This window comes from Gorilla gorilla, chromosome 19 (genome assembly GCF_029281585.2).
Source record: "Gorilla gorilla gorilla isolate KB3781 chromosome 19, NHGRI_mGorGor1-v2.1_pri, whole genome shotgun sequence".
NCBI classification, from domain to species: Eukaryota; Metazoa; Chordata; class Mammalia; order Primates; family Hominidae; genus Gorilla; species Gorilla gorilla.
Window position 1 is genome coordinate 104,223,005 of NC_073243.2, and position 24,663 is coordinate 104,247,667.

Genomic DNA, 24,663 nt, shown 5'->3' on the forward strand with positions numbered 1-24,663 from the left:
TGGTGGCAAATGGCCGTTCAGAGGGTAAGAGCACGCCAAGCAATGCAGCCCGCAGCGAAGGCCCGCAGACCTGTGTTCTCTAACAGCGAAGTGTGGCTCACCAGGCTCCCTCCATGTAAAGAGCCCAATCCAAAGGCTCCATGTGCATGGCAGAGAGAAGCACATGCACGATTAAAGTTCCTAAAGAACAAGCTGATTTCTGCAAATACTTACACTGTTTAAAATAAAGATAACTGTACTGGAGCACCTTTTCTAACTCTTGCCATTAGCATATACTGACAAGGATGAGACGGACACAAAAAAAATCAGCAAAATAGGTAAATCAATCTCTGGCTGACCCTCTTGGATCCTAAAGCTAAAAAAGCTAACAAAAGTAAACATGAGGAAAATTTCAGTGTTAAGTGAAAAGCCAACATGTTTTACAAATGAACTTCCATCATGTATAGAGGGCTTATTGGAGTAAACAGAGAACACTGCCCTTACCCTACACAGTCATCTGCATGTCCAGTGTCATAGAAATGCCGGGCTCCAAGCTCTTGAAGTCGTTTATCAATTATCTTCCCCCCATTGCAAAAGTAGGTGTATTCTGAATCACCGAGACCTAGAGAGCCCAAATACATAATTAATGCACAATAAAGTTTAAATTTAAGGACACAAAGACTAGGTAAATAAAATATCTAAAATAATACTATTTCATGCTCTTACGGATGGAGTAATAATGCAGAGCTTCACATTTTATTCTCCTTGAGTAATACTATGCATGCAGGCAGTTTTCTTCTATTTTACAATATAAAAGTAGCAGATATAATGAAACAAAATACTTATTGGCCACTGTTGAAAGAAAAGACTTCACATTTTCATCTCCATGACTATGTGTAAAAATATAGAAATCTTAAAACAAGGATCAGACAGGTTGCAAAACCACGATATCTGTCATCTGTACATTTTTTCTGATACTGAGCAGGGGTCAGCCAACCACAGCTTCTGGGCCAAATACCATGCACTGCCTTTCTTTGTAAATAAAGTTTTATTAAAAGACAGTCAAGTCCACTTGTGTACATATTATTCATAACAGCAGAGTTGAGTAGGCCTGCAAAGCCTAAAATATTTACTATCTGGACCTTTATAGAGTTTACTGACTCCTGATATAGAAAGGTACACCAGCCATATAAATAACCACAATTAACGATGTGGTATGTTTCTGTGTTGGGGAAATCAAGAATTGCTTCTATGTCTCATGGTAAAAAAAAAAAAAAAAAAAAAAAAAAGCTTAAATCCCTCAGTTGTGCAGTCATCTCCATGTTCTTTCTCTACAAAAGGGTGAGAAATGAGTGGTTCCACGCTTAGGCCTAACATTGACTAGAACAGTGGGACAGGCTTCTGTTTCCGTCTTTTCTGGATTTTCAAACAAGTACGTGTTCTCTCTTTGAAAATACAGAAAGTATAAAAACTTGAGGTAAAAAAAAATTATAAATACTGTGAAATACTCTCTTGAACATGTTATATATGACAGATCACTGGCAGGGTTACAATCTCAAATTTCTAACCAGTTATTTATTATACTCAACCCATCCTTGCTAGATACCCTCTCCAAAAAATAATCCTCAAAGATAAAACAATATAGGTCACAGGTCAGGAATGCAGACCCTCAATTCCCCTCTGGTATCATATTGTGCTGATCTGGTTCTTTTGATCCTCTAACATTTTTAAACTATGGTTCACAGAGTCCTAAGTCAGTTTTTCTTAACCTGGGATACATATGTTAGAATCACCTGGGAGCTTTTAAAAATAACGATGCCAGGGCCCTACCTTGGAATAATTACATCAGAATCACTGGAGGTGGGCCTAAGTCATAGAAGTTAGTAAAAACTCCCCTAGCTAATCCTGATGTGTAGCTGGGAAATAAAAATCATTCATTCTGGGAGAATCGTTCTTAGAGAAGTTATCAAAATCATTGGGAGTGTTTTGTTTTGTTCTGCTTTTCTAAATGGAGGAGTGGCATGAGGGGTTGCTTCTTCAAGGACTGTTTCAGTAGGTTTAGGATGAGGCCCAGCCACTGCTATTCTGAAAATGTTTCATGGCTGCATCTGAGGTGCATCCTTAATTAAAATGCTACTCAAGAGGTTCTGCAGAGGTGTGGCTCTGGGGTAAAGTCTGGGGAAGATTCAGAAAAGGTAGCACATTACATACATTTATATATACATATACATAATATATACATAAGAAAGACAAAACCTATATGATCACACTTCATAGTTCTGAAAGATAATTCAGATGCCAGAGATATCAACAGTATACTATATTAAGATCAGAAGAGAGAGTCCATTACCCAGTAACCCATACCGCAGGTGAGCAAAGAAATCAACCGGCAGTGTTTGGTTCTGTATTTCCTTAACAAACTTGCGGGCTGTGTCGGGTGGGTCTCCGGTGCCCGTGGTAGAAACCACAACAACAAGAGGAGCTGTTTCGGTTTTTAGGTCATACTACAAAACAAGGATATCAAGTCAGGGACCTAACACTACATGCATTTTTGATTTAACTCAGCAGCAAAGCAATCAGCTTAGTTTCCTGTCTTGTATTTCAATCTTCTTCCTTGCCAGTTTTTTTGAGATGACCAGTCCAGTGACTAGGCGCTCTCAGCTTAATCAATTTGCCTAATGCAGGATGTCATTCAAGGAAACCATGCGTCTGTTTTGTTGATGCTCATCAAGAGGTTGGGGGAGATTAACACGTCTTTCTCTTCCATGTTGTGTACGAAAGGCAGGGACAGGCACAGACAGTACCCATCCCAGGTTTCCATCTAGTCCCAGTGTTTCATTTTTAGAAAAATCAGAGGAAATAGGATATAGTCAACTCTTTGCCACTGAGTCATGGGCCAAACATTAACATGAGCTCTAATCTGCAAGGCAAATCAGCACTGCTAAGAGCCAAGATGAGGCACCTAGGCACTGTGATGAGCTGCCAAGGAGGAACAGCAGCTAACTGGGTGGAAACGTCTTTTCATAAGAAAGTAAAAAAAAGCAAGGAAAGAGGTGTTAAAATGGGGATGGGGAGACTCAGAAATAAAGAGAACTGATACATAAGCACTCAGGATTAGAATGCCAAGACAAGGAAGCAACAAGTAGAATACTGTGGTAAAGAAAAACAGCAATAAAAACACAACAGCTCTGAAATCTTCAGCAAAATATAAAACCAGCCATGTGTACTGCATGTGACACTAAGGCAGAGGGACAACAGAGCATTTTAAAACTGGGAAATTAAAAGTGTTACCCCTTCTAAATCAGGGACCTGGCTATCAAGAACCGCTCATTCCCTCAGGTTTCCAGAGAGCTGAGACTATCATTAGCTATAAGCGAGCTACAAACTCTTACAAATCAAGTTTATTCTTATTCTCATGTAAGTTTAAATATTTCACATAGAGCATTTCACTGTCTTAACTCTGAGAATATCATTAGCTATAAGCTGAGCTATAAACTCTTACAAATCTAGTTTCTTTATTCTTACTCTCGTGTAAATTTAAGTATTTCAAATAGAACACTTCCTTGTCTTACTTGTAAGACTCCACAAGCTTTACTGCCCATGAACACCATCGAATTTGGCTCCAAATAATTCACCTTATTTTTCACACTGATAAAAGAGGTAACGACTTAACTTTTTACCGAAGTATTTAATGCTTCAAAGACTCTATGTAAGTTGTGTGTTAAACTCTACATACAGAGTTTGTATAAGTAATGTCAGTACCTTGAAAAGGACTATGTGAACTAGGAAGGATATTAGATTATCAACAGCTAGACAAAACCATCAGCCAGGGAGGATAAATAGCATGACTATCTTGGTGTTAAAAAAAAAATTCACCATTCATCTGACTGCCAAAACACCTGCTGATCAACTTACTGAGGTCAACCACAAGGGGCCAAATCAGGACTAGTTTTATGATACTGATGGCTTTGGTTTTGTCCAAAGTAACAGATTCAGATACTTCATCATGTGGCACTGCAATGTGAACTTAAGTTACTGTAGAATGACAGAGTCTGCTGACTGGCAGTCTCCTCCAGGAAGCTCCCTTTTCTCTGGTGTCCAGAGTTACCGTGGCAGGGCTGCATAAAGGAACTAGGTGAGTCTCCTTCCGTGAGCTGGGTTTATAACTCACTTGAGCTGCACACAGTCTAGTGTTCTGAACTGGAGTTTCAGGAAAGGCCAGAGAGGGTTGTGCACTTGAGTGAGAGAGCACTGGCAGGACAGTCTCTGAAATGTTGAAGTGAATTTTAACTGCTTAGCGGCTGGCAAATCATCTTGTGGTATAAAGCCCCTGCCAACTGTTATCGCCTGAATTGTCTGAAATAGTATAATCTGGAGGCAGCAAACTAAATAAAAGAACACAAGATGGTAAAGTTGCATATACCCTAAGGTAGGAACTTCTGCAGAGACTGAACATAAACAACTAGTCCCTGAAGAAGCAGCCGAGTTTTTTCCAGATCCTTACACTACTACTTTAAATTATATTTCACAAAAGAATCTAGGCGGTCCTTCATCAGGAGGAACTCTAACACGCACGGCAAGGCCTTTCTTTTGGGGAAAAAAGTGGGACACTGAGATTCAAGAGGTGGAAAGCACACCTGAGCAGGCAAACACACATCTCACTTGTTCTCACAGCCACCCTGTGAAACAGACACAGCATATGCTACTTCTGTCATTTACAGTTAAGGAGTTGTTACTTGTTTCAATTTTTGAGACCATTTAGTCTAATTCAACTACACACTCCTATATTAAAAAAATGCTGGTGATATCTTACTATACCATTGAACAAATACATTTCTGTTAAAAAACAAAGACTATCTATCTGGTGGTATTAGTGTCCTTTTATTGTTTCATAAATATCACTTCCCAACCAAAATTCTTCAAAGCACAAAACGGTAAAATCCACTGTAACGGCTCTAACCTTATCGGATTCACTAATACAGTGAAGATCTGCAGAAAATCCATGTACCACAGCTTGCTCACATATTTCTTCTGCGATGGCCTTTGCCTGTCCCTGCTGTGTAGCATATAGTAACAGAAACCTCCTCATCACTTGAAGGCATGTAACACTGAAACTGAAAAATGGGGGAAAAAAGATCCTCTTTTTAATGAAGCAGTAACAACCTAAAGATATTAATTCTCCCTCAATCTTTAAGAAACAATGCAACAATACCCACACATAATATGAAATGACCTTTTCTAAATTTGTTTTCAGCACTAATCTCAGATGAGCTTAAATAAGAATTCATCAAATTAAGGAGAGTGTACGAATGAAACTCTAATTCCATGGCTCAGAAATCAGATGATCGGCTCGAAACTACTTGGGCTTGAATCTGTGGTTCCTAAGTGCAACCCTGTAGACAAGCTCCCCAAATGATCCGTACCACAGCTCCTTTATCCTAAAAATGAGAGTATTACCACCTACCTGAAAAACGATGGGGCACAAGCCAAGAACCTGAACAAAACTTGAGCCCCAGTATCATTCACAACAGTCTTAAATAGCTTTTGGTTTCCTCTTTTTAAAAAAAGATAAAAGTAAAAACTATATTAAAATGATACGATTCTTGGTTCTTATTTGATCCTAACGCTAAACAAACTAATCATAGTACTAAAGGTAACTGAAGCACATACTCTCCTTCATTATTTAATGCAAATCAAAAATATGTGAGTGTACGGGCATATATACATACGGGTGAATATAACGAAAAAATATTTCCAATCCACTTAAACATTTTACTAACACATGTTTTTCCGCAAGAGATAAGCAGTAGTAAAACAAACGACACTCACAGATTTTTTTCCACACTCATCTAAAGGCTAAAATTGGTGGGCTGTCAATTTGCAGAGACAGATTTAAACTGAAACCCAAACCAAAATCTTGGCTTTCGGTGAATGAACCGCCCAGAACGGCACCTGGCATGAAACTGGTACTCGATATAAGTTATCTGAATGAGTGAATAAACAATATGAAAACACTACACATTGACAGCTCACAGAAAACGGTGGAAACGATAATGAAAACCTTACCACAGCTAAAATTTCTATCACTTCCCATGAAACACACATCCTGAGGGCTTCCCAGGATCAATCAACCCCTCATCCCTGCTACTGCCCCACAATCCGGCACCACCTTCCCACGACTCTCAGCGGAGGCCGGGGCCCCAGCAGCCCCGGAGGCGGCGCGGAGGCGGTGGGCAGAGCTCACGGCCGCGGGCAGAACTCACGGCCGCGTCCCGCCGGGTGGGTGCTCGGAACGTCCCGGGTTCCCCGGAGCGCGCCGCCCCAACCCGGCATGTTCCCCAGTTCCCCGCGTCCCCGAGTGCGGTTTCCCTAGGCCTGGAAAGCGCCTAGAACCAAAGGCAGAACAGGAGAAGAGACCCCACACCGCCCCGGGGCCTCCCGGGGCAGAGGCCGACGCCGAGCCCAGGGACACGCTCCCGGGGACACCAAAGCCAAAAGCCAAAGACCAAGCCCGAGCCCGAGCCCGAGCCCGCGCCCGCGGCGACCCCCGGAGGCCGAAGGGCGTGGGAACCACGGGCGCAAGCCGGCTGCCCACCCCCGCCCCGGGCCGCCTCTCCCAGGACATTAGTGCAGGGCGAGCGGCCGGAATCCGGGAACAGTAGCCGACAGGCAGCTTACCTACGCCCCGCCAGCCGAGCACGAACCTGCACAACGCGACTTCCACCAACCTTGCGCCAGCGCGCACTGACGCAGCGCCCATGCTCGGTACCCAGGACCAATAGAAAGCTCCGAAGGGGACCTGGGCCAATCACATTGCGCCGTCCTGAGCCGTGCTCCCGCCCCGCGTTTGCTACGGAGGCCCACGACGCCCAGGCGCTTCCGCGACCACCCGAAGTGATTGCCCGGCAGAGCGCGGTAGGTGTCAACGCGGGGTCTCCGCGCAGTTGGTCCGGCTGGGTGTCAAAGACCTGGCCGGCTTTCTCCTCAGGCTGCGCCGCCCGGCCCGTGTCTCAGCGCAGGTCCCCGGGGCGCCGAGTTTGGGGGTGCTCGCCCCGCGGGTCCCTTTCATTCCTAGGAAAACGCGCCGCGGGGCCTCCCGTCTGTCTGTCTTGCACACACGTGTTGTCAAATCCCCCCGCGGCGTCTTTAGATCTGGACTGGCCACCCCACCTTCTCCCTTCATTGATCTATGTTTTGCTCTTTCTTTTCCTACCTTGTTTCCATTGACAAAGTATACCCTTTCCTTCAACACTAACCGTCTCCCGACACCGAGGGGAAACCAACAGCTTAGGGCCTTTCCAGCGCGTTTTTACCCTTGCCTTGCTCTAACCTCGCCTAATTTTGCCCACTTTACCTGTTCTTTGATTTCTATCCAAATGCAATTTCTTCCTTCAACCAACATTTAAGGGCCACCCTTAAGAGCTACATTGCCTGAGTTTGAACCCTAGCTCTGCCACTTAACCTACCTGCATAAACTGGGCAAAGTAACTTTGTGCTTCAACTTCTTCCTCGTGTAAAATGATAGTAAAGGTACTGAATCTGTGTAAGTTAATAGAATACCTACAACAGTGTTTAGCAAGTAATAGCGATTGTTATTGTTCAATGTCAGCCACTCTTCTAACTCTAGGATGCAGAGACTTTGCTCCTCTGGTGTTTATATGTTAACCATCCTTTTTTTTTTTTTTTTTTTTCAGATACTCGTTTGTAGTTTCATAAACATTGATGTTGGGTCAATGATGTTCTCAATGTATTTAACCATGTGTTTTTAAATTTTTTAATTTAGTTATCAAATTGAGAATCTGATGGTATGGCATTAATCACCTTGAGGAAGAACCTTTATCGTTTATCTGATTTTCAGATGCATAGAGCTCTGGCTGCTTTAAAAAATCAACCTCTAAATCATGTTCACAAGGTAGTCAAGGAGCGTCTGTGCCCTTGGTTGTGTTCACGACAACCTGAGCCTTTCAGGGTCAGATTCCATCATGCCCATTGTAAAAAGTTTCATTCGAAAAATGGAAATGACCTTCACCCCCTCGGTGGACCAGTGTTCTCTCAAGTATCTGACTGCGACAGGCTTGAACAAAATGTTAAAAATGAGGAGAGTCAGATGTTTTACAAGAGACTGAGCAACTTGACTTCATCAGAAGAAGTGCTAAGTTTTATAAGCACGATGGAAACCCTGCCTGACACTATGGCAGCAGGAGCTTTACAACGAATTTGTGAAGTGGAAAAAAAGGATGGTGATCAAGGGCTGCCAAAAGAAATACTGGAGAATAGCATCTTTCAAGCTTTATGCTTTCAGTTTGAAAAGGAGCCCTCACAACTGTCAAACACTAGTTTAGTGACTGCTTTGCAAGCTCTGATTCTGTTGCATGTGGATCCTCAAAGTAGCCTGTTGCTGAACCTGGTGGCAGAATGCCAAAATCGTCTCAAAAAAGGTGGCATGGAAGTTCGCAATCTTTGTATTCTTGGGGAAAGTCTGATTACACTGCACAGTTCAGGTTGTGTGACACTAGAACTCATTATAAATCAACTGCAAGGTGAAAAATTGGAAACATTTACCCCGGAGGATATTGTGGCCCTTTATAGAATCTTGCAGGCATGTACTGAAAAAGTGGATGAACACCAAACATTTTTAAATAAGATAAACAACTTTTCCCTTTCAATAGTTTCCAACCTGAGTCCTAAATTGATTAGCCAAATGCTCACTGCCCTGGTGGTTCTTGATCAAAGTCAAGCATTTCCTCTGATTATAAAATTGGGCAAATATGTCGTGAGGCATGTCCCACATTTCACTAACGAGGAGCTTAGGAGAGTCTTGGAGGCGTTCATATATTTTGGGCACCATGACACATTTTTTACAAAAGCCCTAGAGCATCGTGTAGCTGCGGTGTGCCTCACGTTGGATCCTGAAGTTGTCTGCAGGGTCATGGAGTACTGCAGTAGAGAACTGATTCTTTCAAAACCCATCCTCAATGCAGTGGCAGAAACTTTTGTTTGCCAAACAGAAAAATTTTCACCTCGTCAGATTTCTGCGTTAATGGAACCATTTGGGAAACTCAATTATTTGCCACCAAATGCCTCTGCTTTATTTAGAAAGCTGGAAAACGTGCTATTCACTCATTTCAATTATTTTCCACCCAAATCATTATTGAAACTTCTTCATTCATGTTCACTTAATGAATGCCATCCAGTCAACTTTCTGGCAAAAATATTCAAGCCTCTTTTCCTTCAACGGCTGCAAGGTGAGTTGGTTATAAATTCTGACAGTTGGAAAAAAGTAACCTTTGAACTGGCAGTGGTTTCAAGTCACATATAAAGGCAGTATGTTGCCTTTAGTTTTTCTTCCATAGTGATCCGAAGATGAGACCTGAAGTTAACAGATGCTGGCATAAACACAGTTAAAGCATGCTAGGAAATCATGTAGAGGGAGGAAAGCTGTCTCAGATAAACTGACTTTTGCCTTATCTGAGAAATTGCAGCATTCTTAGGAGATATGGTAATGGCAGTGGAAATAGCCACATTAACATGTTAGAACTTTTGATGAGTGAGCAACTGTATCTTTTTTTTTTTTTTTTTTGAGAGGATGGTATTATTCATCTTAATTCAAGGCCACCCAAATATGTCAAATTTCCGGAACTCCATAGTTAAAGGAAATTTCCACTAATTCTGTGAACATATTTTATCTCTTTTAATTGTATTCTGTAGCTAGGAGCTTGGGTTCTTGGAAGTCAATTTCATTGGTGGCAAGAGGAGGGCATAATTAATTCTAACAAGTTCATTTCATAGTGTCATTTAAAAATAGAATACTTCTGTCTGGAGTGTGTGAATTGATGTTGAATGTTCATGATGTTCTGTCATACATACCTCAATTCAGACATAACTATGACTGGTATGCTTTCTGTTTCAGGTAAAGAATCTCATTTGGACACATTGAGTCGGGCACAACTGACCCAACTTTTCTTAGCCTCAGTCCTGGAATGCCCTTTCTATAAGGTAAAAGCATGAACTGTATGTGGCTTTATTTCCCCATGGGTGCAGTTTCCTTTTAAGTTCCTTTACTTCTGATCTGTCTCAATAACCTGAAAAAGCAGAATTTCATTTACTTGGAGTCAGTTGCCACCAGATAGGCTTTTCTTTGATAAATAGACCCCATTTTTGTGTTCTTGTTCTTGAAGGAACAATTTCCTGCTGTGTAAGATTTCTTAGGAGGTTTTGTCAAGTGCTGCAGGCATGTGAGTTACAGTATTTCTCCATTCTCTCTGAAGGTTTTACAGGGTTTTAGTACTAGGTTTACTACTAGGTTTCCCATAGCTGTTTGTTATCAAAGTGTGAATGTCTGGACTGAACAAATACCTAAATTATTTGCAAGTACAGTACATTTTTAAGCCAAGCCAGAAATTTCACTTTTATCTAATAGAGTTTAGTTTATCTAGAGTTTGCTCTTCCCATAAAGACCTATAAAGATTTATCCTATTATCTATCACATTCCTTATGTAGAATCAGAAATAGCACACCAGACTATGACATTCTCTCTCTGCTTCTCTTTGCTTGACTCTGAATCATAGTTTAGAGTATCTGATTTTTGAAATAAGGTAATAAGAATGGAAAAATACCCCTTTTTTAAAACAGCTTAGACAGTACTAAGTTGTATAAAGATAAATAATAGTTAACCCCGATCTCTTACCATTTCTAAAGGAACAGTATTAAAAGCAGTTTCTACGCCCAAATGTATACAGATACATAAACACTGTCTATTTTTTTTCTCTTTTCAAGGAATGAGACTCACTAATCAAAGTACAGTTTGCTTTTATGCGCAGTATATCATGGCCATCCCTCGAGGCCAGTGCATACAGATCACATGCATTCTTTTTAGAAAGGCATGATATTTCATGGTGTTTATTCTACTATTGATGCACTTGGAGGTTTTTGCAACTTTTGTCTCTATCGGGAATGCTATAATAAACATTCTTGCAAATCCTGTCATACTAGAGCCTTTTTGGTTTTTTTCATATATAAACTAGATTCCTAAAAATGTGATTAGTGGATTAATTTTTGATGGATACTGGCAGACTTTTTTTCCCTAATAGTTACAGATGTCACATTTCCCCAGCAATGAATGAAGGTGGCCATGTCTCCTCCACTTCTATTGCAGTGTGTTAGTAGTCTCTTTAATTTGTGTTACTCAACTACATGAAAGAGGATATCATATCATATATTTAAGTTGCATTTTAATGAGCATTAATGAAGTTTAGCATATTTTTAAATATGTGTTGGCCATTTACATTTCTTTTGAATTGCCTTTCTACACCTTAATTTATTTCTGTTGGATGGTTTGTCTTTAAGGACTCATTGTAAAACAGATATTAACTATTATGAATGTTGTACATATTTTCCCCTGATTTGTACTCTTTTATTACTTTTTAATATTACTTATGATGTATTTTTAAATGTTCTGTAGTCGAATCTGTCTTTTATGACTTCCGAGGTTCCTATCTCAAGAGCATGAATATTTTACATTTTTAAAAATAATATCTTTTAAATTTTATTTAGATCTTTGATCTAAAAGTAAAATTGAATTTTTATTTATGTATTCAAATTAACAAATAAAAATTGTATATACTTATTGTGTTCATGTTGTTTTGAAATATGTATACATTGTAGAATGGCTAAATCAAACCAATTAACATGTGTATTACCTCCATATCTATCATTTTATTTTGTGGTAAGAATATTTAAAATGTACTCTTGCCGTGCGCAGTGGCTCATGCCTGTAATCGCAGCACTTTTGGAGGCCAAGGCGGGTGGATCACCTGAGGTCAGGAGTTCGAGACCAGCCTTGCTAACATGGTGAAACCGTCTCTACTAAAAATACAAAAATTAGCCGGGCATGATGGCACACGCCTGTAGTCCCAGCTACTCTGGAGGCTGAGTTAGGAGAATCGCTTAACCCAGGAGGCGGAGGTTGCAGTGAGCCGAGGTCGCGTCATTGTACTCCAGCCTGGGCAACAAGAGTGAAACTCTGTCTCAAAAACAAAAACAAAAACAAAAAAAAAGGTAAAAAAGTACTCTCAGCCATTTTCAAGCACGCAATCATTCTTATTAACTATAGTCAGCATGTTGTACACCTGGAATTTATTAGCGTCTGTAATGGATGACAGAAGTTTAATTTAGTTCTTTTCCAAATAAATAACCATTTTCTCCAGCATCGTTTATTATATTGCTCTCCTTTTCTTCCTAAACTGGAATGTCATTTATATCACATTTTCCATTACAGATTGAGTATCCCTTATCCAAAATGCTCAGGACCAGAAGTGTTTCAGCTTTCAGATTTTTTCATATTTTAAAATATTCTCATTATATTTACCAGTTCAGCATCCCTAATTCAAAAATTTGAAATCCAGAATGCTTCATGAGCATTTTCTTTAAGCAGCTTGTCTGTGCCTGAAAGGTTTCGGATTTTGGAGCATTTTGGATTTTGGATTTTCAGATTAGAGAAATTAAACCTGTGTTGAAAACTTTAGTTGTGTGTACTTAAGACCCTTGGGACAATTCTCAGTTCTAAAAATGTTTCTTGAACTGTTAGCATTATTATGTTTCTTCTCACTCTCTCCTCACTCCTTTTTACCTTCCTTCTTTACTTTTCTTTCTGTTTATGGTAACCAGTGACTACTGTAAAAACACATATAAAAGACATTTTGAACTATTAGACTTGCACTGTAACAAGAGAAGTTTGCATTGTCATTTTGAGAGAGATGCCTGTCCCAATTCCTGGAAAAGTATCATGCCTATAAAGTAATGTTATATCAAACTTTTCTACCTAGGTAACCTTCAATTTATTCTCTGTTGTTATATCTTATTTTTCTTTCTCACATTTGCACTTATGATTTTTTAGGGTCCAAAACTCCATCCTAAATATCAAGTGAAGTCATTTCTTACCCCATGCTGTTCCCTGGAGACCCCTGTGGATTCTCAGCTTTATAGATATGTGAAGATTGGGCTGACTAACCTTTTAGGAGCAAGATTATATTTTGCTCCAAAAGTGTTGACACCCTATTGTTATACAATAGGTAAGTAGTATAAGGAGTTTTGTTGTTTTAAACCTAAGCATCCTGTTCGATTTTGGAGATATATGGGACTTAGAAGCAATAGAAGTTCTCTGGAAATGCAAAATGGAATGGTCCCTTCCCTGAAGGCAAGTTGGGGTTAGCAGCAGAGCCATTGAGTCAAGACTGTCTGGGTTTAAGTCTCAAATATTAGCCACGTAGTAGCAGAATATCCTGGGCAGAGTATTTAACCTTTTTCTGCTTGCTTCTTCCTCTGTAAAATGATAGTAATATTGACCTCAAAGACTTACTTAAGGTCTAAATAAAATAGTACCTGGAACGTAGGAAATGCTCACTAATTGTTAGCTACTACTATAACCTAGGCTTGTACTGTCCAAATATAGTAGCCACTAGACCATGTGGCTATTTAAATTTAAATTATTAAAAGTTTAAGAAAATTCAATTCCTCAGTCACATTGCAAGTGCTCAGTAGCCACATGTGGCTCATGGCTGCCAAATTGGACAGCTCCATTATAAAGATTTCCACATCACAGAAATTTCTCCTGGACAGCACTGACTAGAGACTCCAAGTCCTCCGTCCTTACAGTTCTTCTAACTTGATGAGCAGAAGAAAGCCTTCTCATAAAGGACAGCAGTTCATAGGCTTCAGATGGTCACTTCTCTTCTCTTTACGAAGGGAACTGCAGTTTACCAGAGGGGAAGGACAGGGAAGCCTTCCGTGCTCGCAGACCAGGTGTCTGGGTGTGGCATGCCTTCTTTACTTACCATGGAGGCACTGCAAGTTGGAATGATGGAAGTTATGAGTTGCATAGATGTCTAATGTCTTAACTCAAGGGTTTTCTTCACAGTCTGGATTGAAGGATCTCTGCCACCTATCATAAGGGGAAAGAGAAAGCATGCATGGTTCTTGTCATACCCCAGATAACTTCAGAACCCATTCTGTGGTTTAGCGTTGTTGAGCTTTCTTAATTTAAGGCTGACTTGATTGATCATAAAGCCAATTGAATTAAAATTCTCACCATTGGTTGTGGTCATTACTTTGCAGCCTTCAGTCCAATTGATCAATGCAATGTGGAAGGAATCAAAGCAAAGCAAAGGAATGAATACAGGAAGATAGTGTTTGTGAGGGTATCACACGAGGAATTTTTCCTTTCTTCTCTCACCAGATGTTGAAATTAAATTAGATGAAGAAGGATTTGTATTGCCATCCACAGCTAATGAAGATATCCATAAAAGGTACAGGAAAATGTTGTGTTTTTCACATTACAAGACTCGTTGAGGCTAATAAGCAGCGGTATCTTTTTCTCAAGAAGGTGAAAAAAATAGATATGATTCTGGAAATTAAAATACTACATTTCAGAATACCATGTTGGGAAATTCCTTGTAATATTTTATAAACATTAATATTAATAAGATCAAATTCATGATTCATTTGAAAATAATATTGGCACATAGTAATAGCCAAATCCCAAATAAACTTTGGCAACTAAAATATATAGGAAATATTTTGGATTATTTTAAAAATTAAGTATTTTTCTCCTTTTTTATTTTTCAGGATAGCACTGTGTATTGATGGTCCAAAAAGGTTTTGCTCCAATAGCAAACACTTACTGGGGAAAGAAGCTATTAAACAAAGACACCTACAGTTACTCGGTTATCAAGTTGTTCAGGTACGGTTTCACCTATTTTTTTTGTTTCCCAAAAGCAAATCCTAATTCAAAATTATTTTTCCAGGTTACTCTTAAAAAGTAATCTGAGGCACAGTAAAATTTTAAAGAATTTGATCAGGCAGCAATTATTGAATTGGACAGCACAAAACTCGAAATGGCTTGGGAACTCAAGAGGGAGGCTTTTATAGGAAGAACGCAAGTACACAAAGAATCTACTTGACTGGTTACAGTTACATATTCTTGCTGCCTTGTTTGAACTATTCTGTGGAAAGTTCCTAGTTATATAATTATTAGTTTGTGAGATGCTTCTGATTGGTTGAGCTTAAGTTCTGTTTTTCTGTAGTAGAAGCTTTTACAAGAAATAGCCCAAGTTAAATTTTGCTTAACATTTGCACTTTAAGCAAAGTTAAGGTTATTTTCAAGGCCCAACTGGCTTGGTCTGCTCGGGGATTTTTCAGGCACAGGCTCCATTTTAATTTGCTTTTACAGTACTAACTGGTCTGCCAGCCCAGTGGACCACCGATCTTACGTCTAGTTTAAATCCCAACGTTGTTAATTCGGCTTAAATCTCTTGACTTATATTTTGAAATACAGAATTTTCAGAGCTTTGATTTTTCAAAAGTGGGGCATACCTATATTCATTATAAGCTATGCTTAACCCTGCTTTTAGAATTACTCAATTGTTGGAATATATGTTCTGTTTTAATTTCTCCTTGATTTAATAAATAAAAATGGACAAGATAATCCATTAAAATAAGGAGCTTCACCAACACTTAATATTTAAGACCTTTTAAACATTTCACTGTAGATAATGTAAGAAGGTCTTATGTGAGGGCTCAGCAGTGCATGAGAATGAGAGCTGCCCTAATTCTCTAAGCTGTCAGTACTAGGCAGCACTGTGGTTTCATATCTGCTGACTTTTTTCTCCATCTTGCACATCCCCAGCTGAATATTCCTAAAACTAATCATGCCAGTGTCTACTCAGAAGCCTTCATTGTTTCTTTACTGCTTACAGAATAAAGTAAAAACTTCTCTACATCTCAACATTCAAGACCCTCCAATGGTTGGCCTGCAGCCAGGCTCCAGGCACATGATTACTACCTGGCCCCTCTGCTCCCAGCTGAGCGGACTCTCTCCTTCGCTGCGCCTCCTGCTCTCTCTCTCTCTTCATTCCCTCTTTGTCTCTGCTGCGTCCTCCAGCTCTCTGAATACCTACCTTCCAGCAGTTTGTCAGCATCCCCACCCTCATCTAATGAAATGCTCACTCCCTCTTAGCACTAGATCACCAACCCACAGCTTGTTTTTTATATTTATTGTGTAATTTAACTTGCCACCCAAGTTGTGAACTCCTGGAGAACAAGAGATCATGTTTAATTCTTATTTGCATATTCTACATATTAATTCATCAAATATTTGCCAAGCCCCTTCTCAGTGCCAGGCACTGTTCTAGACATTGGGGATACAGGATGAAGAAGCTGGTTGGGATATTTGCCTTCCAGGAGCTTACATTCCGCTGTGGGGAAGCGTGTAAGAAACAAACAAGGTAACCAATAGCCAGAGGAACCTCACATTTTGAAGGATCTTGACCAGTTTTACTTTTCTACCCTTACAGATCCCCTATCATGAGATTGGGATGCTAAAATCAAGACGTGAATTGGTGGAATATTTACAAAGAAAACTGTTTTCTCAAAACACTGTTCATTGGTTGCAAGAATGAATACTGACTTCAGAACCCAAACAATGGAAGAACTTGCATTTTTATGGAACTCAGTATTAAAAGAAAAATATAATATGAATTAGCCACTTTGCACAATATGTTCTAGACTGGTGATCTGAAAGCATCTGTAGTTTTCCTTATACTATGTATACATTTATTGTGGTAAAATTTTAAATTAATTTTAATTTAATACTAGTGTCATAGATACTTTTTGTACATCAAACAATTGATCATGTGCAGTAAAGGAATTCAATGAATAAATGTTATTTTTAAGTATTTTGTCATAGTTATCTGCTAAATGAAAATACTTTGCTCTTTAGAGACCTTTTGTTTTCTAACAGATGGAGGAAATTTTATCTCTTTGTATGCTGTGAGTGGAAGTGAGATTTACCGTAAGGAAAAGGAGCAATGAGAAATAGAGTACAGTGCTTTGGATATAAATATAGAATTATGCAGAAACAATCTTCTGGTTAATGAGATATATTAGTATGGAAACTTTTTTTTAATAAATATTTAGAGAAATGGAAAAGCAATTTAGGTTTTTTGGGGAGCTGTTTGATTGGAGGGAGGATCTTCTAAATTATAAATCAAGAATGAATTAAATTGTCATTAGTTCATTGCAGAGCCTTCATTGCCTCATCACAGTCAGGTTACAGTTTCAAGGGAGAAGAGGACAAGAGGGCCGACTGGAGTAGCAGAGTGTATTTTTTGAAGGAGGGAGGAGGGATACAATTGAACCTGTAACAGGTTGAGATGATAATTACATAAAGCACTTAGAAAAGTGCCTTGCACAGAGTCAGCACACAGTGCAAGTTAGCTGGTGTTAGTCTGAACGTCCACCCCATCATGGTTTTTACTTCACTTTAGCTTTTTGGGTCTATTTACTTATCTTTAGAACAGGAAATGGAAACTAGATGAGCTAAGATCACTTTTTGTCTCCAATTACAAAGAAAGAGAGCGGCAATGGAAGCAAATTGAGATTGAGCAGGAGATAAGCACGGTAGATTCTGATGTATCCGGGTACCCAGCTGACCTTGCCGCTCATTTGGGTCCTGGCTTGGAAGGATTCTCACAGCTCTCTGAAATCTGGGTAATTAGCTGATTTACACTTTTTCACAGCTCTTAGATGACTTAAAACAGGCATTCCTGACACTGAGCCTAAGATCTGTTCCAGATCATATCAGGCCTCAGAAACCCCTTTCACACCTCCTTGCAGCTAATATCCAGTCCTGTGTCTTTTTCTGCCGTTTTAGTGAACTCAGGTTCCCTCCCTGGCCTCTGGTCCACCCTCACTGTGCTGTACACCTCTTCCTATGACTCAGCTAATTCTTGGTGCGAAACTCAACCCAGAAATGTGGTGTGAGGTTAAAAGCATACAGTTTAAGGAGCAGAAAGGGACTTAACCAATTAAACAGCCACACGAAGAGGCTATGAAGAAAAATACAGCACGAGCATTCTTCACCTGTGCTGTTGATGTAAGTCCATCTCATCCATTGCAAGCTTTTCCCTGTTTGCTCATCAGAATCAGATGCTCCTCCTTCTGCAGTTTTCACTTACAGCCTCTGCTGAGCCTGTCTCATTTGGCTCTCCCCTACCTTCTTCACGTACGCATTCAGCAGACAGTTCTGATCACTCTGGGCACACTCAATGCTCCAGCTCTAGGGCCAAATAGGAAAGAGCCCCTGCCCCTGAGGGGCTTGAAACAGGTGAGATTAGTGAGCAGGCGACGGGAGTGGTGAGGCCTCCGGCACCCTGACACACAGGCAAGGCTCTGGGAACACAGAGACCTCATGCCCGCCTGGGCAGTGAGAGAGAGCCTCAGAGTGATTTGTAAGCTGAGTTTTAGAAGGAAGAGAGCAGGGTCTAGGGGCCCAATTGTCAATGGCTGGAACACCCAGTGTAAAGCATACAGGGTTGGCCCAGGGAGGGAGGCTAGACCTGCCTCTGGCCCTGTTCAAATTTTAATCGCTAAGTACATGAAAATAATTTAGGCTAATAGAGAGATATAAGGTTGCTGGTGTCACTAACGAGCGAATTTGACAAGCTTTGTCAAATCATAAAGCTAAGTCCTTTTAAACTGAATTCTCATGCTGAAGAATTCATTTGTATGTCTATACCTGTACAAACAAAAGTGATCTGAATGTGTCAGTTGCAATTACATATTCAATATGATGGCTCTTGCAACTATATATTTGATAATATTTTTAATAATTGCATAACCTTTCTATATTTGTTTTCAAAAGTAAAGCAAAGCAAAAAAAAAAATGAATGAAAAAAATTGTTTTAGTTACTAGCACAACCCTTGCAGCAACAGTGATAGTCTTTGGGCCTATCAATAGGGGGCAGCAAAGTTCAGGACTTTGGGCTGCAGCAGTTGAAACTAGAGGATCTCTGGAGGAGAGAGTGGATCCTCTCTGAGTGTGTGTTGTGAGTGTGTGTGTAGATGGCAGGCAGGCAGGAGCTGTGGAAGAGTGTGGTTACAGTTCTGCCTGAACAACACAGGCAGTCTTCTTTACCTTTCCTTACCTTCCTCTATGTAAGGAATGTGCGTCGCTTGGGTACATGTGGACACTTGCTAAATATTTGATAGAATTCTGGGAAAACGGAAGCAGTCAGTTCCTCCTAAAAAAAAATAAATAAAATTAAAAAAAAAAAAAGTATACCTACCAGAAGATGATGTGCGCAAATCCAGAGAGGGGTCTTCGCTCAGTGAGGAACCAGGCAAATTATCCCCTTAGGGCTGAGATCTCCCACACTGGGAATATGCCCACCCCCATTTGGAGTCTAAATACTTAGTGTAGATAGTGAAATGAGACACGTCTTGTAAGCTGTTTAGCCCAATTCCTGGAAAATAGTAAATACTCAGTGAACATTGGGTGCAATTATTGTTATTGGTACACGTGTGTTCCCTCATTCTCAAACTTTATCGTACAGCTCGCGGTGAAGGTTCATATAAGGCATGGTCTGTAAGAAGGAACATGGCTAACTTGCTGGTCAGGACTTCTGGGGGTGCCACTGTGAGCCTTTGACAACTGCCTTTGTTAATTATCATCAAGGACATAGTGCTAAGAAACTTTGTTCTCTAAAGCCTTTGTTGTTTGAAATCAGATCAATAAAATGGAACATCTAACTGTTGTCTATATGAGCTGAGCCACATGGGCCAATCTGACCAATGGAGAAGTAGCTTCAATATCCCCCTCAATTGCAGAGCTCTAGACGTGGGAATTTTGCATACAACGTTCCACATTTCTTTTCCCTTTGAGGGACCTGAATCGGCTTCTTAGGTCAGGGTTACTGTTAACTCTTTGGCACACTAACTTGCTGTGCTTGAGTCTCTCCAGCTCAGCTTCATTAAATTTTACCTAAATTCACCCCTCCCCAAATCCTACAACAGCCCTGTCTAGTCCTGTGTTTGACTCCATGTCTCTAGGCTCCTGTGGTGTGCAGTCTCCCCTGCTGCACGAGTCAGGAAACCTGCCTTCATGTTGATGTTCTCCCCCTGTTGGGCTCCATCAAAAGAAATTTTGCCTTCATCCAGTACTTGTAATCCCATCCCAGAAAAAGCAAACATCTCCCTCCCACTCCCACAGTCTCCGATACAGAGTGCTCACAGTGTGTGGGTGGAGTTGATATTTTGGGTTCTAATGTTTACAAGAAACAATCTTAATAACCCTACTGTTTTTGCTTGTATTACAGGAAATTTTGAACACACATAAGAATTGAAAGAAAAGTATAAGAATTGAAAGAAAAGCTGGCTCAGTGGCTCATGTTGTATTCCCGGTGCTTTGGGAGGCCACGGCAGGAGGATTACTTGAGGCCAGGAGCTATGATCACGCCACTGCTCTCCAGCCTGAGTGGCAGAGCAAAACCCCATCTCTAAAAAAAGAGTATAATAAGTTTGCAAGTTCCTGTATTCAGCATGAAAATTACCATAATTTTCCAATCATGTTTCATCTATTCTTTAACTTTTTCTTTTTTTTTTCCACTGGAATGTTTCTAGAGAAATCCAAGCTATCATATTATTTTATCCTAAATACTTCAGTATTCATCTATAACTGATAAGCTTTTTTTTTCTTTTTTTATCTAATCATTCAGCCATTGTTACAAATAACAAAATCAGTTATTATTCCCTGTCATCATTTAATGTGTAGTCTATATTCTAAATTTCCTGTACTATCTCAAAAATATTTTTTAACTGTTGATGTTTTTGAATCAGGATCCAAAGTCCACGTATGACTTTTAGAGATTCTACCACTGAAGTCTCTTATGTCTCTAACTGCTACTCTTTCTCACCTAGTTTTCATGTCATGAAGTTATTGGAGAAATTAGATCAATTGCCCTGTAGAATGTCCCACACTGTTGATTTGGTGTTGCCTAACTTGTTTCTATATCTATCTGCTGCATTTCCTATTAAACCAAAGGGCAGATCCAGAGACTTGCTTCAATTTGGCTTGAATGCCTTGGGAATGATGCCAGAATATAAAAGCAGGCAGAAGAAGATGAAAGACTAGACTGGCTTAGCCTCCCAGCCTACCTCTTTCTCCCGTGCTAGATGCTTCCTGCCCTTGAACATCAAACTCCAGGTTCTTCAGCTCTGGGACTCAGACTGGCCTCCTTGCTCCTCAGCTTGCAGGTGGCCGATTGTAGGACTGATATGGTTTGGCTCTACGTCCCAACCCAAATCTCCATAATTCTCATGTGTTGTGGGAGAGACCCGGAGGGAGATAGCTTGAATCATGGGGGTGGTTCCCCCATATTCTCATGGTAGTGAATAAGTCTCATGAGATCTGATAGTTTTATCAGGGGTTTCCACTTTTGCATCTTCCTCATTTTTTCTTTCTGCCACCATGTAAGAAGTGCCTTTCACCTCCTGCCATGATTCTGAGGCCTCCCTAGCCATGTGGAACTCTAAGTCCAATTAAACCTCTTTTCATCCCAGTCTTGGGTATGTCTTTATCAGCAGAGTGAAAACGAACTAATACAGGGAACTTGTGATCACGTGAGTTAATACTCCTTAATAAACTCCCATATAAAAAAATATATATAATATATATCTTTACATAGATATATATATACATCCTATTAGTTCTGTCCCTTGAGGGAACCCTCACTAATACACTATGTTTAACCCAGCCCCAGTGTGTGTCCTTACTCTATTAATTTGCCTCCTTTGAGAGGAGGGTTTTTATGCTTCTTTCATCCTCCCCTTCTCCTGCACAGAACTTTTGAGTACAAGTACAGACATGAGGAGCCTAAATGTATGACTCTGTGACCTTGTATTCCATTCATGTACCTGGGAATATATAATAAGATCATATAGGAAAATACTTTTTTAAAAAGTGTATTTTTAAAAAAGGAACTAAAGCCTCTTAATAATCAAAATTGCCAAAGTCTGCCTTGCCCATGGTTTCATCTGTCTCTGGTAACCTGCCCTGCATCCTCAGGGCCTCACATCTCATTCCACCCTCATCTCTGGTGGACCATTCCGTGGGGCTATGACTCACCTCATGAAAGAAGCATCTCACCTCCAGTACATGCCCCTGTCTTTTGCTGTCAGCCCCAGGGCTCCTCGGACACCAAGGAGGCAAGACACTGCAGGGGAGACTGTGAGGCCCTGGGGCAGTGGTCGTACAAGTTCAGTAGTCAACAACTGAAGGAGCGAGCCTCCACCGAGCAGACAGGAGCAAGTGATGAAACACGCCTCCATGTTGATCCTCTGGGGCAATTCTTCAAGGCCTCTCCAGGACCCTCAGAAAGGTTCATGACCATTCACCAGTTGCCTTCAGCAGTGACCTGGGTAGTGCATCCTTGGTGTCTCTCCTGCTTCTTGCTCCTCTTGGTCCCTCTCCTGTTCCCTGGAATTACTTCCCAAATAAACTCAGGCCCTTGTCTCAGACTCAAATATTTGACTTCCTACTGTATGCCTGTATGCCTGACTTGAGCCATCTGTATAAGTTTGTTCTCATGTTGCTATAAAGAAATACCTGAGACTGGGTGATTCATAAAGGAAAGAGTTTTAATTGTCTCACAGTTCAGTATGGCTGGGGTGGCCTCAGGAAATTTACAATCACGGCAGAAAGCAAAGGGGAAGCAAGGCACCTTCTTCACAAGGTGGCAGGAAGGAGAAGCACCGAGCAAAAGGGGAGGAGCCCCTTATAAAACCGTCAGATCCTGTGAGAATTCACTATCACAAAAACAGCATGGGGGAAACGGCCCCCCGGATTCAATTATCTCCACTTGGTCACTCCTTTGACATGTGGAGATTATGGGGATTACAATTCAAGATGAGATTAAGGTGGGGACACAAAGCCTAACCATATCTCCATCCAAGAAGAAAAAGATGTAGGTAGCCTTGCCCTCAAGAGCTCTTGGTCTAGGACATGACAAAATGTCACCGACTGAATTGAAGTTAGCAGATTCACATCTGTATAACTGTGTAAACTTTACTAATTTCTTTTACTAAGAAATTATCTTGGTCTCAGTTTTAGCTGAATTCCCAAGATAATTGGTTTCAAGTACCTTCACTTTCCGAAGTATAATACAGGGTCACCAATGCAAAGCTTACAAAATCTTGTGACCATTAGTTGACCTCTCTTGTGTATGTGGAGACATTGAGAGAGGTTGAGAGAGGCAGTAGATTATAAGGGCTTAAAAAAAAAAAAAACATATTTGGCTGCTGCTTTAATGAGGCCAAAAAAGTATGAGTCATGCCTTTCATGACTTCAGCCCATGGGAGAAAAATAAGAGCCCCTTTTCCTTCACTTCACATGTAGGAGAGATGGTGCTCCATCTCCAAGCACCAGGGATATGCCACCCTCTCCAAGTGGCTCCAATGAGGTTGCTAGTTCCCCTGGGGCTTAGAGACATGGTGGGCAGGTGTCTGACCCTTGACTCATGGCTGACTCGTGTTCTGCCTGGCCATGGAGCAAAAAGATGTGTTAGTGGGACAAAGAAGGCACATGGGTTTCTCAGGAAGCTCATGGGGACCCACGAGAGGGACAGATATAAATAAAAAAAGAGAGAAAAAGCGTGGTGGCACCGGGTTGTCTTAAATCCTGCCCAGAAGGATCTCTAGGACTCTGGAGACCTCTACAGAGTGGATCACCAGGTGCCTCAGAATGAGAGAGGCATCTTAAGCCACCAGCCTGCATCACAGAATGGCAGACAAGAGATTCCTACCTAGTTGCAGGGGTGGGGAAGAAGGCAGGGCACTGCTCCTTCCATCATCTGTAAGATCTCTCCATCAGGCCCCTGCCTATCTGTTCACCTTCACTTCCTACCAGTTTCTGGCTTCATGAGGCCACACCACCCCACTTCCTGCTGCCATTCAAACACAAGATTGCCTCTGCCTCAGAGGACCAAGTTGGCTTGGAAGGGATTGCCAGACTCACAGAACTGGCTTCTCATTATCGCTATGCTTCATCTCAAACACCACCTTCTCAGCAAGGCTGACCTTCCCAGGCACGCTGGCTAAAGCATTTCCCAAGCCTTGGTCATCATGGCTTTTTTTGTTCGTTTGTTTTTAACTTTTCTTGGCTGTACACCCACCAATCACGAGTATACAGCTTAACACATTTTCAACAAACGGAACGCAGGTATTGACCCAGCATTCAGATCAAGGGCCAACGTAAACACACTGGCAAAGGATTGCAAGAGCCCTGTCCACAGCAGCTGAGTTCTGCCAGATTCTGTAAATTCATGCAGCCTTACACCTGCACTGGCCAATACTGTAACTGCTAGCCACACGTGGCCACCGAGCGCTTGAAAGGCAGCTAGTGCCATTTGTTGAAATGATAACGTTTTGGACTTACTGAGTCAAATAAGAAACGACACACGTGGCTCTCATCATGTTTCTACTGGACAGCGCTGCCCTGGAGCCTCGGCAAGTCATTTGGCTTCTTCGTGTCTTTCATCTGTCTTCTCCAGACTGTAAGCTTCCTGTGGACAAGGCCTGCTCCGTTCAAGGCTCGATCTCCAGCTCCTGACACACCACGCGCTAGGTGCTCTCAGTCACTAATGGTCTCGCGAAGGAGTGATCAGTGAGTGAAGCAGGGGCTGCTGCATGGGAAAGGTTAGCGGGCTGGAAATGGGTAGTCCCCACGGCGTCTCCCAGTCGGGCTCCTCCCGAGGAGGAAGGAAGGAGAGACCCCGGGTGTAGTCGAGGGGCCAGGAGGGAGGAGGGGAGGGTCGCTGCACCCTGGAGCGGGAAAGCTGCAGGGCAGCTCCGGGT

The 24,663-nt window shown here is 41.1% G+C and overlaps 2 protein-coding genes and 1 long non-coding RNA gene across 6 annotated transcripts in view; 1 reads left to right on the forward strand and 2 right to left on the reverse strand.

Moving 5' to 3' along the window:
• The window catches only part of MTRR (5-methyltetrahydrofolate-homocysteine methyltransferase reductase), a 32,058-nt gene extending 25,303 nt beyond the window's left edge, over window positions 1–6,755 (reverse strand). Inside the window, exons 1-4 of one of the 2 annotated variants that reach the window (XM_004059050.5) lie at window positions 6,658–6,755; window positions 4,940–5,093; window positions 2,330–2,483; window positions 484–601 (exon numbers count right to left, since the gene is read on the reverse strand). In XM_004059050.5, the coding sequence (XP_004059098.5) occupies window positions 484–601; window positions 2,330–2,483; window positions 4,940–5,068 (401 nt within the window). In that variant the 5' untranslated portion in view covers window positions 5,069–5,093; window positions 6,658–6,755. The remainder of the gene's footprint in view (window positions 1–483; window positions 602–2,329; window positions 2,484–4,939; window positions 5,094–6,657) is intronic. The other variant, XM_055367537.2, reaches the window with a different exon arrangement.
• A 72-nt stretch (window positions 6,756–6,827) lies between these two features.
• On the forward strand, window positions 6,828–16,709 carry FASTKD3 (FAST kinase domains 3). Of its 3 annotated transcripts, none has more exons than XM_019013514.4 (7): window positions 6,828–6,894; window positions 7,763–9,224; window positions 9,890–9,975; window positions 12,875–13,049; window positions 14,213–14,282; window positions 14,602–14,716; window positions 16,329–16,709. In XM_019013514.4, exons 2-7 carry the CDS (start codon window positions 7,787–7,789, stop codon window positions 16,431–16,433), a joined length of 1,989 nt encoding a protein of 662 aa, XP_018869059.2. In that variant the 5' UTR covers window positions 6,828–6,894; window positions 7,763–7,786; the 3' UTR covers window positions 16,434–16,709. The 3 variants fall into 3 exon arrangements, with proteins under 3 accessions (XP_018869059.2, XP_063556917.1, XP_063556918.1); XM_063700847.1 differs by having other exon boundaries at window positions 6,838–6,894; window positions 7,674–9,224; XM_063700848.1 differs by lacking the exons at window positions 14,602–14,716; window positions 16,329–16,709 and having other exon boundaries at window positions 6,838–6,894; window positions 7,674–9,224; window positions 14,092–14,282.
• On the reverse strand, window positions 12,102–24,599 carry LOC129528051 (uncharacterized). Its single transcript, XR_008673212.2, has 3 exons — window positions 24,245–24,599; window positions 18,960–19,055; window positions 12,102–13,918 (listed from the first exon to the last, which is right to left on the reverse strand). It is a non-coding gene; the product is annotated as an uncharacterized lncRNA (long non-coding RNA).
• Window positions 24,600–24,663: the final 64 nt, after the last annotated feature.